The 20,314-nt window shown below is 53.0% G+C and overlaps 1 protein-coding gene across 1 annotated transcript in view; it reads right to left on the minus strand.

Moving 5' to 3' along the window:
• TBX15 (T-box transcription factor 15) overlaps positions 1-11,046 on the minus strand; it is a 99,163-nt gene extending 88,117 nt beyond the window's left edge. The window contains exon 1 of the mRNA XM_050906088.1: positions 10,845-11,046. Coding sequence (XP_050762045.1) covers positions 10,845-11,046 — 202 coding nt within the window. The remainder of the gene's footprint in view (positions 1-10,844) is intronic.
• Between the last annotated feature and the right edge of the window lie 9,268 nt (positions 11,047-20,314).

Raw genomic sequence — 20,314 nt, forward strand, 5'->3', positions numbered from 1 at the left:
CTCCTATTCTTGATCCGTTATTCCTCTACCGTTTCTCAGCCCAAGGACAAGTCAGCACCTACAGAAGCCCAGGGACATCCCAGTCCAGTGGGTGTCTGAGAGCACAACCAGGGGCCCGGCATCTGACATGGCAAAAGGACAGAGGCAACAAATGCCCCAGACGTTTGTCATCCCCTTTTGGGGCTGAAGTGCTTTTCTGTTAAAGGCTGTAACCGTACTGGATTACTTGCTCGTGTGCCCTGTATGTACTCAGTCAAGCCTCTCTCCATTTTTTCTAAATCAATTATTCCCGAATTACCCTGGATAAACGATGCTCAGCACCTTAATGTAACTTGAGCAATCAGTCTTGAAACACTCTTAATAAACAGCTGCTTCACAATCAAATCCTTCATTCCAAGAAGCAGAACCAAGTTTTTTTCCTCAAGCTGCGTTATATGACTATTTTTTCACAAAAGCTATTAATTATTGTCCATTTCTGTAACAGCACGCTGCTAGGCACTTCCACAGCTGCCCTCCCTTTCCCCAGCCTAGGCGCAATTTCCTGAGTTATGGAGTAAACAGAATTACTATGTACAGAATAATCCGAGCAGTCTCTAACAGGGCAGTGTAGGCTTTCTGCCGCTCTGTCAGTGTTGCAGGGACCTGCATAACAGAACTGTGATGTTACAGTCTTATGTGGGTAACACTCCCAAGCACTGAAGTGAATAACGTGACTGGCTTGCCGCTAGGCAGATGGAGACTTTGCTAGGGTTGTTTGATGGTAAATGAAGACTTTTTTTTATTTGCTCCAAGGAGCCTGGCACAGGAAACCCCCAAATCCTACAATAATAAATCTTCTGTTTATCTTTTAAATTCTGGAGCAAAATAAAAACCATTAGGCACCCACGGCCATGTGCTGTATTCTATATTTTCCCAGCTTCCTACAGCCTTCTGGCATAAAAAGATTAAGTTTTCTGAAGTAAAAAACAACTTCTCAGTTTAAAAATAACAGCCTCGTTGCCTTGTATGGAGCACTGTTTTATTGTATTACACAATAAAAAGGCAAGAGCACTTAGAAATTGCAAAGACGGGTATAATCCAGAAACCTGTATCTGATCCAACCTGGTAGTTTTCACACTATCAGGCATTTCCAGGAAAACTGAAAAGCAGAGGAAAACATGATCCTTCCACAGGATAAAAGTGGTCACCCAGGCATTAACCTCACTGTCATGATTATTTTACTCATACAAACTGGCACAGTATTCCAGCAGACAAAAAAGAAATCCCTGTACATAAGTCAAAATTATTCCAGTCCTGACAGTGCTACTTTCTGGCTATCACTGTCTGTTTAGGGCATCTCAGAGCAGAAATCAAGCGAGAGCTCAAGATCTCCGTGGTGATTACACGTTCTTAACGCCACTGAAATTAAGGTCACAAAAGCTGCGCCCTTGAAAATCAGCACCATAAAGTCCTTTGAAATGCAGATGCTCGGCATCTCACAGAATCAGGCCGTCCTTTAGCAGCTGCCTCCTAAGTGTGCTTCCACACAGGCTTGGCGTTACTGTATTTTGCAATGTCATAGGACACTTCCAATGTCTTTGTTTTCTAGTTTTGCAGATATCTGATAAATAAAAGAACAAACTCAGGGGCAATACACATCTTTGCAAGAGGATATGTCAACTAAAAATTTCGGATTGCCAATCCTAATTATTGCATGGTATTTTATTACAAGTTAAGGCAGCAGCAGAGTCCAGTACAACCTCAAGGCTGAAGTCTGCTTTTAAAAAGGCCAGTGGGAGCGTTTCCATTAAGGTCTGAGGGAGTACAAGGGAATGCTCAAAAGGTCACCTTCTACTATTTTTTTGCCCTGATAAGAAAGACTGCTTAAAGCACAATAAAAATACATTTGCATTTTTTCTGTGCAAAGTGCATCTACATGCAAAGCTGAAAGAGGGATGACAGGGCAGCGCTGCAATAATTTCTTCATCAAACTAAGTGATGCTTGTAGAAGTGATGACAATAACACCTATGAACATTTAATAACTGACCTTTTAATGGGATCCTCTGAGCAGGATTGAGGACAATTCAGTGCAGCAAGTAGGTGAAAAAAAAGTCTATCTGTGAATCTCCATCTATTCCCAAGGTCCCTTCTTCCTCAGCAAACTCAAACTTACAGAACTGATCTGCAGCCATTTCAGGGATAAAACAACAAGAACCTATTTTTGAAGGCTCCCTAAGCTACTCATCATATGCACCACACATTTCTAAATGTTATGATGTGTTCTCCTTAGAATTATTTTCTACCCGTAAGCATCCACACAGTCAGCACTGTTGGTATCTTATTTAGGGATACTGCTGTTAACTGGTGCAGCTTCTTAAGAAGCCTACAATGCACAGTTCTTCATTGTCATTAAAAGCAAAGACACTCTGGTGTCTTCAGTTTTCCCCTTAGTTTTGGGGTAGATTTCTGATCAGGGAGTTCTCTATTTCCTGAAGCTCCTAAAAGTAGAGGCTTGGTTTTGTTAATTCATTGGTCATGGGAAAAATGTTAATGCTAGCCAAGAGTGCATCCAGTCCCTGAGTGAAGTCAAAGAACTGTAAGTCATTCATAATTATTCTGTGTGCCCTGGCCCACTGATTTTCAAACAATTTTTGCTGTGGCTGCATTTGTGCAAATGTGCTGATTATTAATATGATTTGTGTCAGTTCTTAACCAGTTGGTTAAGTACTCTCTAGAAACTGTAAATTGGTTCTTTTAAAGGCAGTTGGCAACAATTTCTTCCCAAGCTCCTTTCCAAGAGCTACACGTGTGGACATCGCTGCGAATGTCCATTTAACAATACTGGAAGATTTCCTTCCAAAAAAGCAGAAGCCTTAAGAAGAATGAGCCGGTGCAGATGTAGTGCAGTGAAACTGTCCGCTATAACAGAGACTGCATTCTACCATGCAAGAGTTTAGCTAAACTTTTTTTTTTTAATATATATAGAGAGATAACTGACCAAGAAAGTACAGCTTTGGAGAAATGAAAACTTATTTATGAAATCCTGCAGAATTTGGCAAATAACTTTGATTGTTAAAAGAAGAAAAATTGGGAAGCAGTTTTGAATGTCCAAATGCTTGATATCATTATAATCTAAATCAAAATGCCTTATTTTTTTAATTGCAAATTCATTTTATAAGTTATTTTTAAAATATTTTTTAATTAATTTAAACAAGGAGGTTTGGGGATCCATTTTTTAAATGGTTGCATAACTTAAAAATGTGAGGTAGTTTGATGATACAAAAATAAATATTTAAAGGCTGGCCAAAACCTAAGTTTTCCTGTTTCTCAATAAAGTGGGGGGGATGGGGGGGGAAGCTTTTATCCAACCAAACCTAAATGCCTCCTCACCATCTTCACTTTTTTTCTGCTCAGTCCTCAAATGAAAAATCCTTCTCTAAAATCCTCTGTTGCTGTGAATCAGTATGTGCTGGCCTAGGACATTTGGTAGGTGCAGCCTTCCCTCTAGCAGCTGTAAGTTTGCATTTGCAAATATACAGCAAATATTGGACAACCACTGTCACAGGGGTTTGACTCGGACAATCCTTTCACCATCTTCACAATACTGTCAGATCAATAGCTCATCTGAGCAAACGGCATATGGAAAAATTATTGTAAATATTATTGTAACAAGTGCTTTTGTCACTTCTTGGACTGATTTACTGATTCATTGTTTTCTAATCTTGCAGAATACACAATTAAAAGATGCCCCTGGCATGAATATTGTTGCTAGAACTTAAATTGGCACTATGTTTCCTCTCAGAGTTTTAAAATTTCTTAATCTGCTTTCAAAAATATTTCAATTTAATTTTGCCATAACACCATGTTATCTTTCCCTAGCCCTTCTCACCAAAGCATGCTACAGCTTTTACCACAAGAAATGCAATGGCATTTTATTTAGAGACAGCAGATGCTTCACAGGCAGAAAAGTTGAAATCCTAACCTTTTTTAACCAGTATTGGAAATAAGCAGCAAAAAGCTACACCATTTTTTTCTCTGAAAATAAAAATGTCTCAGCATTGCTGCACAGTACTCTCTACCTGTGGAAACTCTAGTTCAAATAATAAGCCAGAAAAGCCCAATCTTTCAATGTCCTGCTATGCAGAGCTGCTCTGAGCAGGATTAGGCACTGGAGCACTGGGAAGCCCCCAGTTGCCTGCGTTTCCCTGTACACCCAGGTGCCCGCTGCTGCTCTTCCCAATGGAGCCACACAGCTCCCAGGCTGACAGATACTGGCCATTTGCATGTATACCCACCCTGTTTTTGCTGTCAGGATTTAAACATAGCTTCCCATCCCATTACTGCAAAGTAATTGTATTGTTCAGAAGGATGTCAGAGAGCTAAGGGCTAGCATAAAATCCTGGAATTCCATCAACAGGCACTAGCAAGCTCAGCTTCTCCGGGAAACTCTGTTCACCTCTGAAACTTTGTCAGTTTTAGAAAACTTAAGCTTCTTTCATTGAACTTGATTTTACATCACTGGTGTAAACTATAGATCTCAATATGGACGCTTGGGGTGATGTAAATCACACTTGAATAGATTTGACTTGCAACAGGAACTGATGTAAATGCTATATGAGCAGGTCTCAATATATCCAGGAATTTTCAGAGTGCTCTTGGACTGATTTTTTAGTGCATTTTTTTAACTAGTGTAAGCTTATTAATCTAGATCAGAAGGCAGGAAGAAAGAAAAGTTAAAAAGAAAACACGATTTGACCTTTGAAGACATAAGACTGCAAGCAAAGATTCATACAGGAATCCAACTGACGAAAATAGGAACGGTGATCTGTGTGAATAGAGGTGACTTAAGTGGCACCGACTGTGTTGTAAAACAATGCAAATGCTCTTTCCTGAATGTAGCACTCTTGGAAGACATCTTTCAACTTTTCCATCTGAAAAAAGCATCAGTTTTCCTTAAAGACAGATACAGATAAAGCAGGACACTTCTGCCTGAGGAGAGGCTAGCTGGGCTGATATTTGATATAAGCGCTCAGTCCCAAGTGGGAGGAGGGAGAAGTGATTGATGGTTTGTAAGGAATTACTTGACTTTTGCTTGTAACAGAAGCTTTTTGGATTCTCCCAAAGTTCTTGTCAAAGACAAGAAATGTCTTTTGAAATAGCAGCTTTCCCCTTCCCAGCAGATGGAATAAACCTGTGTAAAAAATGCTGCAGATTTAAAATACATATAAAAGAAAGGAAGATGTTGTTTGACACTCTTTTTTCTAATACTCTGCTGTTCTGTAAAGTTTGTCTCTATTATTCTGTTACCTGCCCTCTTAATACAGCATGAACAATTCACCTCTCTGCAGGAAGAGTTTCACAAACCCGGCAGCAGGAGTTCACCAATTCAGTAAGATGCATATTACCGCAGAGACAAATCCTTCTCACTCTCTGTCTCCTCCAGCTCCAAGGTCAGAGTTGTACGAACTTGACCAAGGCAACCCTTTCCCGAGCCCCCACAGGGCTCTCCTGGCTCTCATCTGGACAGCTCCATCTGCCTCCTGCAACTGTCTCCTCTGGGAAGGGGGCGAGCATTAGCTCTGCGGCCAGAGTACAGAGGGAGCAGAGGCATTATGAGGGTCAGATTTTCACGTTTCCTTCCATCGCATACACAAGGGAGCAATGGATCTGAGCTCTGTATCCCCTCTTTAGAAGGCAAACTGATGATCCAACAGGTGGAATGAATTCATACAATCCCAGTCACACACACATTTGTTAGAAAGACATCACATCAATAAATCCCAGTCCCAAGCACTTCTGCCAAAGGCAAAGCTGACGTTCTCTGTCTTACACCTCGTTGTTACGGAGCATTGCTCATCGGCAAGCCTCAAGGACCATGCAAAGGACGGTGTACACCAATTCACCCTACCTCAGGAAAGAGACGAGAAAAAGTTCTCTGCCAGTTCTTGAAATCCTAGTCCCATCCACCCAGCACTCAAACAAAAGCTGAAGTGAGAAACTACGTCTGGAACCAAATTAAGTCACTCCCTACTCACGGGTTCAACAGCCACTGCTCAAAAAATGGGTCTTCATCAATATGAGCATTCAGAAGCAGTGGCATAAAAAAAATCACGCATTATCAATCACATTTCTCCCGCTCTTAAAATTTGTTTGCCTCTCCGTAGGGTCGGCGGACTGCATGGCTGCCGCACCCCCGCCGGTGGAGGGGGTTTGCCCGGGGGCAAGGAGGAGGCAGGTACCCGGCGGCGGAGCGGGATTGGGATGGATATTCGTGCCACCTCCCAGGACAGGCAGGAGAACACGCCACGGTAAAAGAGATGGAGGTTTTACTCTTGCCAGCCGCGGAAGGCTTTGTCAAGCTATCGGATCTTAATCTTATGGATAAGCAGCTGTAATAAACACGTTGTAGGTCTCAAAATGTGTGCCGTGCTGTTTTCTCTCGTTGCGAAGCTTTGCAGTAGTTCGTTAATGTAGCTTTAGAAAAACATACGGAACGAAAAACAATTTGCAATGCAATGCCTTCGCAGATTGACAAAAATAAAACTCTCGAAAATGTTTTTGGTTGGTTTTGGTTTTTTTTAACTGATGTGTGCATTTTTAATATATGTAATCAAAAATACCGATGGGGATGTGTGATATTAAGACTGCACTGGCGAAATTCGTTTACAAAATCGCTAGCGTGTTCCTTTGCGAGGAACAGGACCGTCCCAAAGCCGAGAAATTATAAATTTTTAGCCGCACCATTTTGTTCTGCCTCTGAAGCGCCTGCGTAGCGTCTCTCCGTGTAGCGACCCTGATCGCCTAAGGGAGCAGCCGTGTTTCAGGGGGGGAAACGCGTTCGCGGGGAGACGTCCCCCCCAAAAAAAACCGTCTTAAACTTTCAACGAGCAAAGGAGCGCTCTCGGCCCTGTCTCGGTCTGTCCCTGCGCCCCTGGGGTGGCAGAGGGAAGGGCCGACGAAAGCCACCGCCGTAAACGATGGTAAATAATATATACATCAAGGGAGGCAACGTCTGGGCCCCCCGTGACCTTTCCGCTGCTCAGGTTTAATCTATAAATACTCAGAAGACATCCGAGCCCATTGTTTTGCTGCCCTCTGAAACCAAACCTGCCAAGGGGACGGAGGGGCGCCCGCCGCCGCCTGCGCCCCGCCAACCTCCTCCTCCTCCTCCTCTCCGCAGCGGCGGCGGCGGCGAGAGCCAAGGGCCGGCGGAGGATGCGGGGCTGCCCGGCCCGGCGGCGGGGCAGCAGCGGGGGAGGCTCCGCTGAGCCCCGCGGCGAGCCCTGCCTCCCGCCGGCCCGGCCGCGGCCCCACTCGCGGCGTGCCCCGAGTGGACGGGGGGGGGAGAGAGAGGAGGAAAGCCGCTGTAATCCCAAATTCCTTTTCACAACTTCGTGATTAAAACCCGCACGTGATTAAAATCCAGCTTTATCCCCCTTTTAAATTAGTCTCGTAAAACAGCACATTAACTCTGGCGACAAGATTCATGGCTGAGACATAAATAACTCGGATGCTCGGGAGATATTTTTTACAAACCTGGGAGATTTATCCGCTGGCTTTTCTCACCTTTCCCCACGCCACCCCCCGACCCGCCACCTCCCAGCCTGCCACCTCGCCTCTCCCGGGAAGATGCGGCCGCGGGGAGGGTCTCTCGGGCACTCGAGGCGACTCGGGATCGCCAATGTTGCCACCGAAGGGTATGGGCACGGCTGGAAAATCGCACATAAGGGGTGAGGGATTTCGCCAAAACGGGGAAACGAGGAGCGCTGCCTCCCACGCCCCCCCGAAGGCTGGATTTTGTACATGTCCAGCGCAGAGCCGCACCGAGGGCGGCGAAGCCCCCACGCCGAGAGCGGAGCGGAGCGGAGCGGGGCCGCCCCACCGACACCCCCCTCCCGGGGCGCCGAGCGCCACTCGCGGTGGGGACGGAGAGGAAAATCCCTGCGAGACGTGGCCAACGCGTGGGAGAGAAATCCCGATACCCGTCTACACGGAAAAGAGCTGCAAAAAGGAGAGCGAAGCCTTACTCTTCCCTTGGCGGTGTTTGGTTCCCCGCGGCGAATGGTTTTCAGCCTTCCAGACCCTCTTGAGCTGAAATTGAGGGGTTTTATGCGGAGAGATCGATAAATCAGGCTAGGCCGATTTACGTTATCACACGCAAAACCAACACATAATTTCCCAGCGCATACTGTAATATTTGGGGCCTCTCTGTAATCACACCCGTACCAATAATATCTCCAGCAGAAGGAACAGCCCTGTGTTATTTCCTACGCTACTCGGGGGCAGCGACTTTGAGTTTTGAACCTTTGGGACGCTATAAAAACTCCCTTTTCTAATTTTTTTGCTATATCGCTGGAGATTTGGCAAGTTTAAAATACTTTAGGTGTAAAGTTTGTTCTTAATTAGGTCTTGTAAAGATGGAATTTGGTGGCCATTATAGAGCCGCTAATCAATTTTCACCCAGCAGCAAAGGTATACCGCGGAGGATTTAAGTTTAATGAAGTGACTGTGCAAATTACAGTCGCGGACTTTATTTAAAGTCTATCAACCTCCTAAAAATGATTTCTCAAACTGTTCTTGATTTCCTTTGCTTTATGAAAAACATCACGTTTGCTTTCTAAGGTTTCAGGCATTAGCAGCCATTCTCTCCCGCTCTCCGGTCTTGCGCAGGGGGAGTTTTCCAGTTTTTTATTTCGAATTCATGGAGAAACGTGCAAATTAAACTTCTAGACCGTCCAAAAATATATCCTAATGTAGCTAAAAATTAATGAGAAACGGTTCTAAAAAAGAACACTGATGCACTTATCTGCTTTGTCATTGGAAAGCGGATTTTTGTCGTTTCGTTCGCGTATTTATTATTTTGAACAGGGGAGACTCGGAAACCGTGAGCTATTTTTTTAGTGGTTGGTATTTTGATCGCTTCTGTCCCCTCTCCTTTACGCCCGTCGCTCCGCTAGGAGGGAGGTCCCAGGCAGCAGATTTTTCCTACTTCTCCTTAAGATCCGCACCGGGAAGGGCTGCTGCTGTTACAAGCAAATTGAAATGCGGTTTCTTGAGACCGGAGCGGGGCGAGGTCTCCGGAGTTCCCGGTCTTTCGCTCCCTTCAAAAACGCTTCACAGATTTTTTTTACAGCAGATGTTTTTTACACCTCGATCTCTAATTCTTTCTCCTTTTTTTAAATGTGTTTGTTTGTTTGGGTTTTTTTATGCTGGGTTTTGGGCAGCTGATGCTTATTGATAGCGCGGGGAACGTCACGCAAAAAAAAAAAAAAAAGGTGTTTTCTTCTCCAAGTGCAGCGGAGTGGACTTGGCGCGAGTGGAGGAAATTTCTGCCCTTTCTCTTACGGGGTCGCGCACAGAAATCGCTTGACCTTTTTCCCCCACCCGAATATTAAAAGAAAAAGCAAAGAGAAATTACCTAAACTTCGCTTTCTCCGCACAATACATTTGTGAGAGCGGGGCCGCTCCCTCCGTCCCATTTTAAGGCGCTGGGGAGCGGGGCGGGGGGACGGCGAGAAGGGCGTGGGGCGCGGAGGCAGCGCGGGTGCGGAGGCAGCGGGGGCGCGGGGGGCAGCGCGCTTTCAGCCCTCGGCGTCGCCGCGGGTCCGCGGCTGCTTTTGCGGGACCGTCGCTTTAGGCCGGAGCGAAACGGCCGGGGGGACAAGAGCAGACCGAGGGCTTCGCTTGAGCCAAACGATCACTCCAAGCTACCGGCTCCCTTTTAGATAAAAATAAATAAACAAATAAAAGATTAAAATTAAAAGTACAAATACCACGAGGGAAGTCTCGTGCTCGCTCTCCCCAAATACCGTGCAGCCGACCAAGGGGCCGGGGCCCCGGCGCTGCTCCAAACGTCCCGGTTCCCGGGAGGCGCCAGGCTCGGTAGCGGGGGCCGGACTCCTCGGAGCCTCCCTCACCCGCTGCCCCTGGTCCCGGCTGAGGCCCTTTTCCCTGCCGGGAGCAGTGTCCCTGCGAAGAGGGGAGATCTCCTTCCGCTGTCCCCCCGCGCCGCCACCGGGGCTTGCGCGCTCCGTCCCCGGCGCGGAGCGAGGCCGCGACGCTGAGCCCCGGCGGGCCCGATCCCGGGGGGAAGGATCAGGCCCCCAGCCTCTCGCTGCCGGACTGAGCCCGGCCCGTGGAGGTCTCGGGTGGGAGCTCGCCGCGGGGTGTGGGTGCCTGTGCAGCGGGTCCCCGCCGCTCCGCGGAGCCGGCGCCCCTCGCCTCGGCGCAACGCTGATCTGGGGCGCCCGCCGTCTCCTCCTCCTCCTCCTCCTCCACCGAAACGCCCGGTTAGGGCGGCACAGTCTCCGCGGGGCAGACTCGGAGTGGTGGCCAGTGTATCGGAAAAGCGCACGGAAGAGGAGAGGGGTGATCCCGCCCACGGGGATGCGAGTGTCATGCCCCACTCCTTTGCCCCCAACCCACACGGTACCCCCGCGATGGTCGGGAAGCTCCGGGGCAAGGCGAAACGTGTGTCCCGAGACACCCGAGAAGGACTATCGCGACCGGCAGGCAGGGAGAGGGAGGACAGAGGGAGAAGGAGGAAAGCGGGGGGGGGACATGCCGTTCCGTCCCGGGCAGATCATGGAGTTGTGGGGGGGAAAGAGCCGCAGTGAGCAGGAGAAAAGTCCCGGTAAACCGAAAAAAAAAAAATTAAAATTAAAATCCAAGGAATCTCCGCAAAATCCCGCCCCCCCCCCCCGCCTTTCCTCTACCCTCAGTCCCGGATGTTTTCCGGGACGCGCTGCCCGCCCTGCCCGGCGCCGCTCTCCCGGCGGGCAGCTCCCGGCAGGGCTCGGGCGGCGAGCGCCGGGGAGGGAGCGGGGCTGGCGGGGGGTCCCGAAGAGAAAGGAGTTGCACTAACCGGGGTTGAGGTCCAGGCACTGAGTCGGGTCTTCATTGTCCCCTAGCTGGCCATTGGGGCTGAGGCTTTCCATGGACAAATCCAGCCCCTTGTCCTCCCAGTCTCGCAGTTTCCTCTTTTTATTTGTCCCGATCAAGGCTTCTACCGAGAAAGCGTGCGCTCGGGAGCTGAGGGCCACCGCCGATCTTCGCCTCTCACTCATCTTATCCCCCAGCCCAGACCCTTGGGCAGATGAGCGACCAGTGGCTGGGAACGCAGAGCTCGGGGACCAGAGGCAGAGCCTCTCGCCGCTTTCTCCCCCCACCCCTCCCCAGCTGCACCCCCAGAAGAACCAGCCCTCAGTCTCCTGAAGGCACTACATGAGGCTGCAGATACTCCGTAGGCAGAGCCGGGAGGGTGTGCTCAGCCCAGGTCCCCAGCACTTGCTCAGAGGGGCTGCAGGCTGGATTTCATCTTTTTTTTTTTTTTTTCCTCCCCCCCTCCTTCTCCCCTTTCCTTCTGTCTCTCTCTGATTGATCCAAACTTCTGGGATTTTTTTTTTTTTTTCCCTCCAAGAGTTAGGCAGGCTGCGTGCGCCTGTCAAGAGGGAAAAAAAAAAAAAAAGGGAAAAAAAGCCTGTCCCCGGCCAATAGGAGGGAGAGATCGGGAGAGACCCAAAAGCTGCGACCCAATGGGGAGGGGAGGGAGACTCGGGCTTCAGGGCGAGGAATTTTGGCCATCTGAGTCCTGGAGCACCGGCCGGGAGAATTAACTGTTTGAAGAACGGGGAGCCAGTAGGAAACCCATAGCTCTAAATGCAGAGAGGTAACAACTCCCGCACTTCTCTCCGCCGCACCCAGGTTTCCCAGGGGCTGCTGCTAGCTAATCCCCACGCAAAGTACCCGAGAGGGGCTTTACCACCCGGGGGTGCCGGATAAGGGGGTGTTTTTAAAACGTCATTCATGCCATGTATTACTTGCGCTTGCCGGCGGAATCGGTGTTTGGCCCGGCAACAGCGACGTCTCGGGGGGGGGGGGGGGGGGTTGGAGTTTCACTTCAAAACGATGCGTGTCCGTGGAGCGGCGGGGCTGAGCGGGCGGCGTGGGCTGGCGCCGGCAGCGGGGCAGATAAACCCAGACACGCCCGGGCAGGGGGAGCGCCTTCTCTTTGGGAAGAGGAATTTTATTTTTTATAATTTTTTTTTTCCCCTTTCCCGCTTCTTTTTGCCACTTTAGCTACAGCGAGAACAAACCCGCTAGGTACAGATCCCGGCCGGTTGCCTGGATGATATTCAGCGTTTTATTTCTGCTCGCCTGTCCACTCTGCCCTGAAACCCTCCAGGCTGAGGCGGGTCCGCAGCTGCTCCCGCGCTCCTCGGTCGCGCGTGGCGCGGGGGGCTCGCAGTGAAAAGGAACAAGGGCTGCATTTGAGAAGGCGAAGGAAGCACCGTGTGTTTTCATTAGCTGATGGGACCACGGAAAAATAGGTGAAGTCAAGCAAAACACCGTCTAGGGAAAATACAGCGGGGAAAGCCGCCGGGAGTTAATTCGATCCCGAGGATCGAATATAGGTTCAAAATAAAAAAATAAATAATTATATAGTAAGGGACAGGATTAATATGGATCGAGCCACGGTGGAAAAGCGGGCGAGGATACACACCAAATTTCAGGAAGGGATTATTTTTGGCTGGTGTTTCTCCGACGCTCCCCGAAGGCGCAGAGCTGCTTCGAGCAGCGCCAGGGGAGAGCGAGACTTTTCTTAGGCGAGGTTTTTCGATGGGGCTGGACACAAGCGAAGGGGGCAGGCGGGGGGACGGGGAGCACTTCCTTTAGCTACCAGAGTGACCCCACGGTGCCCATGTCTGCGTGGTACGGCGGAGCCCTTCAGCCCCCTCTCCCCGGCCTAAAGTGCTGGCTCTCGCCGGCGTGACAGCAGCCCGCCGGGGTTCACACGCACGGAAAGGGATTTCGGACGAAAAGCGAGAAAGAAGCCCTTTCTTCGGGAAATCCCGGAAAAGCTAAGCCCTGTTCTCTAGGCCGAGGAGCAGGTTTTGTGCGTCCCCACCACCCGCCCTACACCCCCTCACACCCCCCCCCGCCCCCCGCCGCTCCTTTCCCCTCCCCTCTTGTGCATCGCCTTTGACAGGTCACTCGCCGAGGGCTCAGCGCCGGGCACAGCGGCACTACCACACGGGGTGTCGCGTCCCCCTCCCCGCCCCCCTCCGGCACTGCCCTGCTCCCCGGCTCCGCGGGGAGCAGTGCCGGGGCGGGAGCAGCGGGAAGAAGGGAACGACAGAGGCAGGGGCTTGGAGGGAGCCGGCAGCGGGACTAACCCAGGAGCGGGGACCCGGAGGGGGCACATGCGTTTCCAGCGGGCCCCCCGGCTGTGTGTCCTTCCCCCGGCGAAGGAATGTCTCCCAAATAAAAAAATCCGTTTCCCTATTCCGAAAGCCTCGGAAACACTCGTCTGGGAGACAGACACCGAGGAAGGCTTTTAAAGAAGCTGGAGGGAGATTTTAGAAAGAGAGCCCAAGAAAACAGAGGATTATTTATAGCGTTTTAGCGAGAGGAAATGGTGTTGGAAAGGCAGGGCGATTTAAACGAAATTTTGGGGGCTGATGTAAGAGCTCAGAAATACGTTTTTCACAGCGTTAAGAGTGGTTTTACGGGTCGACAGTTTAAAGCAGCCCCGACCCCTTCTGGGTCTCTTACCTAGGGGCTCTCCGCGCTGCCGCTCGAGGTCCGTAAGCCGTCTCAGACCACCCCGCGCCCGGCCCTGGCAGCGGGACACAGCCTCCACGGCAGCAAGCAGAACCAGAGTGGAGTTTCCGTGCCAATACGGCCCCTAATTGACAGACCTCAGGGAGCAGACCCTTTTGCCAGGGACGGGAGAGCCGCTCCCCGCGGTCCCTGGAGCGGTGTCCGGGGGCGCGGGGACAGGCAGCCGCCGTCGGCCGCTCCTCTCCCTCCTCCTTGCCGCTACGCCGATGCCCGGGAGACTGAGCACAGCTCGCCCTCCCTCTGCCCGTCTGCCCCGGGGGGATGCAAAAGCGATAAACACAAAGGCATTGCTGCTTCTCAGAGCGAGCGGAGGGAAAGGGCAGCCCCTGCAGCGACCTTGCGGCCCCGCGCACACGAGGACGGGCCGGGGGGAAAGGGGAGGAATGGGGGTAGGGGGGGAGAACCAGCGCTGCCCCCTCGCAGGGATCTCTGCCCTCTGCGCTGAGAGGGCTGGCCCAGAGAAACCCGCGCTCCTCAAGCCGGGGGATGAGATTTCGATTCAGCCTTTGCACCAAAATCTCGCTGAGCAAAACGCATCTGCGCTGCGCCGCCGGCACCCGGTCTCCGGGGCTCTTCTCAGCCGGAGCGGTGTTAGGGAACGCGTCCCCGCTCCCCGCGGCAAGCGGTGTAAATCCGGAGCCGGCCTGGGCTTAATCTGGATTCAGATCCGACTCTGACCCCCGGCCGCCAGAGATGAATGCGTCCCTTTGCCTGGTCTTTATTCCAGACCCTTACTCGCAGGGGTAGCTCCCATTAAATCCAGGAAACTGCTCCCTAGAATAAAGTGGCAGGAGCAAGGGTCGCAGGGCCAGGCCCCGGGGTTTATAAAGAAATCATTCACTCGGGCTTTCCAGTTGTCACAGAGCGAGCCTGAAAATATTTGTTTATATATGGAAATATTTGGAAAAAAGAGAAATAAGGGGAGCCGGCTGCGGGGCGGGAGTGCTGTCCAGATGTGCTGCTCGCAGGGGCTGAGCCCAGCCAGTTTCAAACCCTGCTCCACAGCAAGGAAAACCTTACCGAAGGTCCTTTAGCCAGACCTAGCCCGGGGATTTTTTTTTTTTTTTTTAAGTTATCAGTTGACAACAATGTTAAAACTAGTCAGCGGGTGCGGGCTGAAGGCTGTCTGATAACGTGAGCGAGTGATTTACTGGACTTCAATGCAACGTCGATTATCTTTTGAAACGGACGGGAGGATTTCGAGGCTGGCGCTCTCGTAAGAGGCGAGTTTAAAGCGAACGCAAGTCGCCGCTTGGAAACTCGAGTGAGGTGATGTTCCCGGGCTGCGCGGGGTCAGTTATTGTGACTGCGGAAAAAAATACGCCTGCAATTTATTTTTATGGTCTGCACAAACGGTATTGTTGCGTATTATTAACTAATTCATAATTATACCCCTATTATGCCGTCGATTCGTTCCCCCCCTCCCCTTCCCCCGGTTTTCTCGGGCTTTGAGAATTGAACCACCGCAAAATATTTACAGTCTCAAGTGTTTTTAAATGGGCTTTGTTTGTGTTTTACAGAATAAAAATCTCTATTAGTGTTTAAACAAACACCATGCCAGTCTCTTAAGCCTTCCAGATGTTTGCAATAAAATGTCAGGTTTTGCCTTTGGGACTCGAAATAAAATTTAACTACCTTCACCCTGTAATTATTCTTTTAGCTCTCCCTTCATAAATTTATCTGCTTTCTATCAGGAGAGAAAAAAAAATCCGATTATACACTTGGACTATAAAAAACAGCCACTACTTTCCCTCCATTTTACCAGGACTTCTCCCCCGCTTGTTTCGGCACCGCAGACCAAGGCGCGTACATTATTTCCGTCTCTCCTTTTTTCGGAGAGGCAGAAGGAGACCAGCAGAAACGCACCGGCAGGTTTCCTGGGTTTAAGGCAACAAAATGCCCCGTGTCCCCGGGCCTGTCACACCCCCCCCAGCCCCATCCCGGCACCAGTGTTCCCGGAGGGGAGGCGAATCGGGAACTTAAATTGTCCCTGAACTTCCTCCAGCTCTGGGCGTCGCTTCTTCGCAGGCACTAATCAGACCTGACTGCATTTCGGAGCCTCCCCGTGGAGCTGTTTGGAAATAGGCAATTATGATGAATAATTCAAACAAAGCAGGTTCCCCTCGCAAACAAAGACGAAAGTCCCGGCTAGAGACCCGTCTGCCTTCTCAGCTACTAACGGAACAACTCAGGCAGGGTTAAAAGCCATCCATTTTGTATTTACCACGCCAAACTTCAGAACAACCCGGAACGATAAGCGGGGGTCTAGATGATCTTTTTCTTTATTTGCCGCCTACAAACCCACTTCGCCTGGCTGTCAGCGGGGTCGCGGAGTTTCTGCAGCTTCCAGCTTTCGCTGCTCGCATAAAACCCGCAGATACACACAGGCGCGTTTGGTCTACTCCTCGCTCCCTGCGCACTGCAGTCCCCGGGCGCAGCCTGGGGGCGCGCCCGCCCGGGACACCCCGCTTCACACCCACGGGCGCCCCGGGACCCACTCCCGGCTGCTCCTGCTCCTGCCGCCCGCTTTTTTATAATATAGTTCTTTTTCCCCCTCCTCCTCGGGGAGAAACCTTCCTCCGCAGATTTTCTCCCTGCCTTGTGCTGAGGTCTCTGCTGACAGGTGACTTCGCGTGGCTGCAGCTCTCGGGTGGCGAGAAGCAGGAGGCAGCTCCACGGAGGGCAGAGGCTGGCAAGCCCGCTGGAGAGCAGAGGTCTCCCCAAAAAGGCTGTGCTCCGCTCGACTCCTCCGAGCAGGAGGGGGACGCGGAGGAAAAGAGGTGTCTGATCAGCCATGCCAGCCTGTCCACAGCTCGCCACCCGCCACGTTACCTTCCTGACAGCCATATCTGCCCCCCCCGCGAGGAGAGATGGCAAAGCGAGACGAGGTCGCTCGCACGGGAAGGCTGGTGCCGAGGGGAAGGGGGGGCTGGGCTCCGCCGCCCCCCTGCGCGCTCCCCCGGCCCCATCTGCAGTGGGTTGCTGAGGTTTCCTCGGGGCCTCCTTTTTCCTGCCCCTGCCCCCGTTTGCAGGTGAACTCGGGGGTGGTGTTGGCCGGCGGGAAGGGACTGAGAGAGATCTCAAAGCGGTTCTTGGGTCTGTTTTTTTGGTTCGGTTTGGGGTTTTTTTTCAATAAATAAACCGCCCTTACGGGATTTCAGAGGTGATCTAGAGGGTTAGGGGACCTCGGAAAGAGCGGGGAAAAGCCGGCAGTGGGGCTGTATCTAGACAAGCTCTAGGACAAGAGCTTTAACCAGATTCACTGTCAGAGCCAGGGCACATGAGCCAGTCCCGGGGAGGTGGCCCGCCAGGCGACAAGCATCTCCCGGAGCCCGAGGGGCTCAGCCATGCCGTGCTTTTGGGCTCAGCACCGCTATTGCTCCGAGCCCAGACCGGGCCGCGGATGCCTCCCCTCTCGCCCCACGCCTCGCCGCGGCGCGGCCCGAGGGGTGCGAGGAGCACCGGGAAAGCCGGGCCGCGGCCGGGCCTGGGGCAGCCCACGCGCGAGTCCCGGCGGGGAGATTTTAGTCGAAAAGGTGACTGTTCTCAGCCGGGCTCCCGGCTCTACTTTTCCGCCGGGAAAGAAAAAGAAATCAGTTCCACGCCGGTAGCAAACAGCATTTACACGGCGGCGCGTTGAAGAGCTTCTTCTTCGCAGATTATTGCCGCTATTATAAATTGGGGTAGATTGAGGGTTTTGAAGTTTTGGGGTTTTTTTGTTTTGCTTTTTTTTCCCCAGCCCCAATGCACCCCTCGTCTCCCAAACCCGCAGGACTGAGTGCGATGAGTGGGGAGATCTGGGGCTTCATCCGCACACGGGGCTCACGCTACCTTGCAGCCGCCCCAGCTGAGGCTGCCGGGCTGGGAGGAGGAACGGGAGCGGCCAAGCCCGCTTTCACCTCCCCCCGGGCCAGGCCGGACCCACCTGGCAGCCACGCTCCCCCCTTGCCCCCCCCCTTGTCCCCACACCTCGCACACGCCGAAAAAGCGGCGTCCCCCAGAAAACGCTGCGGGTCTTGCACACAATGGTTCTCGTATGGGGCGCTGCAGGCGGACAACCGGCCCCTTGTTACCGAGACGGGATCCAAAGTCCGCTTTTCCAGGGAAGAAAGCCGAGCTGCGCACAGCATTTCAATGTGTGTTCAGTCAAAAAAATAAATATAAGGGGATTTTTTTTTTTTTTCCTCTTCAAGGCACAGCTCTTTGAACCAAGAGAGGTCTGTGCGCTCCCCTACCTCATACGTGATGTGTTATACTGTAAACAATCCCCTTTAGGGCCGATCCTAAAACGCAGCAGACTTTAATGGGACTATTCAAAAGAGCGGCGGCTGCGGGATGTGATCATCCTGCTATCGAAAACAGGCGTTTATCCCGCCGCGCTACCAGCGCTAGGCATCACCACAAGAGCAGGAGAGCGGTCCCCGGCCTCCACGACGGGCAATGTGCGTGGCACAACCCCGCGAACTTCAAACACGGCTTATTTCGCCCCACGTGAAACGCGACTGCTGTGTAAAGCAGGCACGCCAGAAGCCCGGCTCCGGTCCCCACAAAATGGCCATGATCCGTCGGGCCCCGGCCCAGGCTCCCTTTCTGCATCGCAAACCTCGCCCGCTCTCGCTCCGCGCCCGGAATTTACCCAGATATATTATTAAGCGAGATTTTACTAGTTTCTAATACTGTTTTTGTTGGTTTCTAGCATCCAAAAAGCTGCCGGGGACTGGGCTATCTCAGGACGAAATTTTGGACTGTCCCGGGAGGATTTGCTCCTAGTGCCTGCGGTCCCTCGTTTGCCCTGCGCCCTGCCCGCCTCGCAGGGCTTTTTCCCGGCTGGAAGCTAGAAACCTTGGAAGCGGAGGGCGACGGGCGATGCCGCCGTGGGGCACCCCCTGATCCAGCTGAACCTTTATCGCTCCCTCGGCGCAGCCTTCTCGGCTCCCCACAGCCCATGCCGGTAATTCCCAGCAAAGGCGCAGAAACCTACAAAGATCCCCCCCGCTCCCGCCTCGGTGCTGGCTGCTTTCCTGTCGGGGTCACTTTCTGTCACGATGTTGATACCACGAGTGAATTTATCTTCTCTCTCCATGCCCCGGAGGAGACGTGGCCACGCAGCCGCGATCCCGCGACCCCGGCAGCGTGTGCGATGCTCCCCCCGCCGCAAGGCCTCTCCCTGCCCCGGCGCTCGCCCCCGGCGCGTCCCGGTCGGCGGGGGCACGGAGTCGCCCAGGGTCAAGCGAGCGGCGTGTGGCATCCCCGGAGGAGGAGCCCGAGGGCCGAGCTTGCAGCCCACCCCCGGGGAGCTGAGAGCCCACTCCCGAGCGCTTTCGGGGCTGGGGCCGTGAGGCCGGGCACCGGGCTCGGCAGCCGCAGAGAAGCCAGACCGGGGCCGGCGGGGGGGTCGGGGTCCTGTGGGGGGTCGGGGGCCGGCGGGGGGTCGGCGGGAGCGGGACGCCAGAGCTGCAGGGTGCCGGCCCGCCTGCCCGGCCCGCCGCGGGAGCCCCGCCTCGCCCTCTCCCGCAATGCCGCCTTTCAGGCTCTCCACAGAACAAGTTTTTTGCGGGCGGAGGGGTGCAGCAGCCAGCTCCTGTCCGCAGGGGCCGAATCGCAGGGACATCCCCGCAGCAGGGGAGAGCGGAGCCCCTCGGCCGGCCGGGGCGAGGACAGGGAGCCCGGCAGCGCTTCCCGAGGCTGCCCGGGGTGGGCGCAGTAGCCGGGAGGTTTCGTGTGAAACCAGCGCGGGCGGCTCAGCCGCAACGGGCTCCGGCTTTGGGAAAGGCACTGCTGGCAGCAGGCGCCGGCTCTCGCCTGGCACGGCCGGCCGGCCGGCCGCGGTGGAGCTCGGGTGGGTGAGGTGGGAGAGCCGGCTGCGGAGGGGACAGCAGCTCGCCCACGGGAGAAGGGGCAACAAAGCAAATTTAGAGCGGCATCTGGCAGCTCAGCACAGATCGGGACGCAGAGCGGCTTCATCTCCTCGGGAGTGAGCAGCCCGCGAGGGAGGGAGGGAGGGAGGGAGGCAGGGAGGGAGGGAGACAGACCCGCTGCAGGGCTCGGGCCCGCTGCCCGTGCAGGGGGGTGTTCAGCCGCCTGCATCCAGCAGTTGTTTCGTGCGTGGGTGGCAGGCGGCTAAATAGGTACTCCTGACTTTGGGCTTCAGTCAGGCGGGACCAGCATGACGAGAGCGGCCGCACAGCAACCAGACAAAGCCAGCCTGTGCCACACTGCAGCCGCGCTCGGGGAATAGGGGTTCTGCCTTTGGAAAACAAAAACACAATAGCAATTAAGCGCTCATCTGAGTGTGACTGCTTGTTTGGCAGAGACTGACCGGAACCTGGAGGCTTTCCCCTCGCCAGCACACACATTTGCCCCCTTTTCCCTTCTTCTCTATCGGTGCGAGACACCGGGACATCCCGCCGCGGGAAAGCTCTCCAGCGACCGAGACGAGCCTCAGGCTGTGAGTGCCCCCAAATCCCCCGGGGGCAGGGGGCATGCGCAAGGGGGACAAGTGTGGCCTCTTTTAAAACAGCAGGGCCGAGCAATAGCCTCAGAGTCAAAAATGCCCCCGTAGCAATCCCGATTGGAAGTTTTCTTCTTTACAGATGTCTTGCTGCAGATCGGTCCATTTAAGATCCCTCTGTGCCTTGATAATCCTGCCCTGCCGCATTTGCTCGCTCTGCGTTGATGTGGTTTCTGCTCTTGCCTTTCAGGATTATAAAA

This window comes from Gymnogyps californianus, chromosome 1 (assembly GCF_018139145.2).
Source record: "Gymnogyps californianus isolate 813 chromosome 1, ASM1813914v2, whole genome shotgun sequence".
Taxonomy (NCBI): Eukaryota; Metazoa; Chordata; class Aves; order Accipitriformes; family Cathartidae; genus Gymnogyps; species Gymnogyps californianus.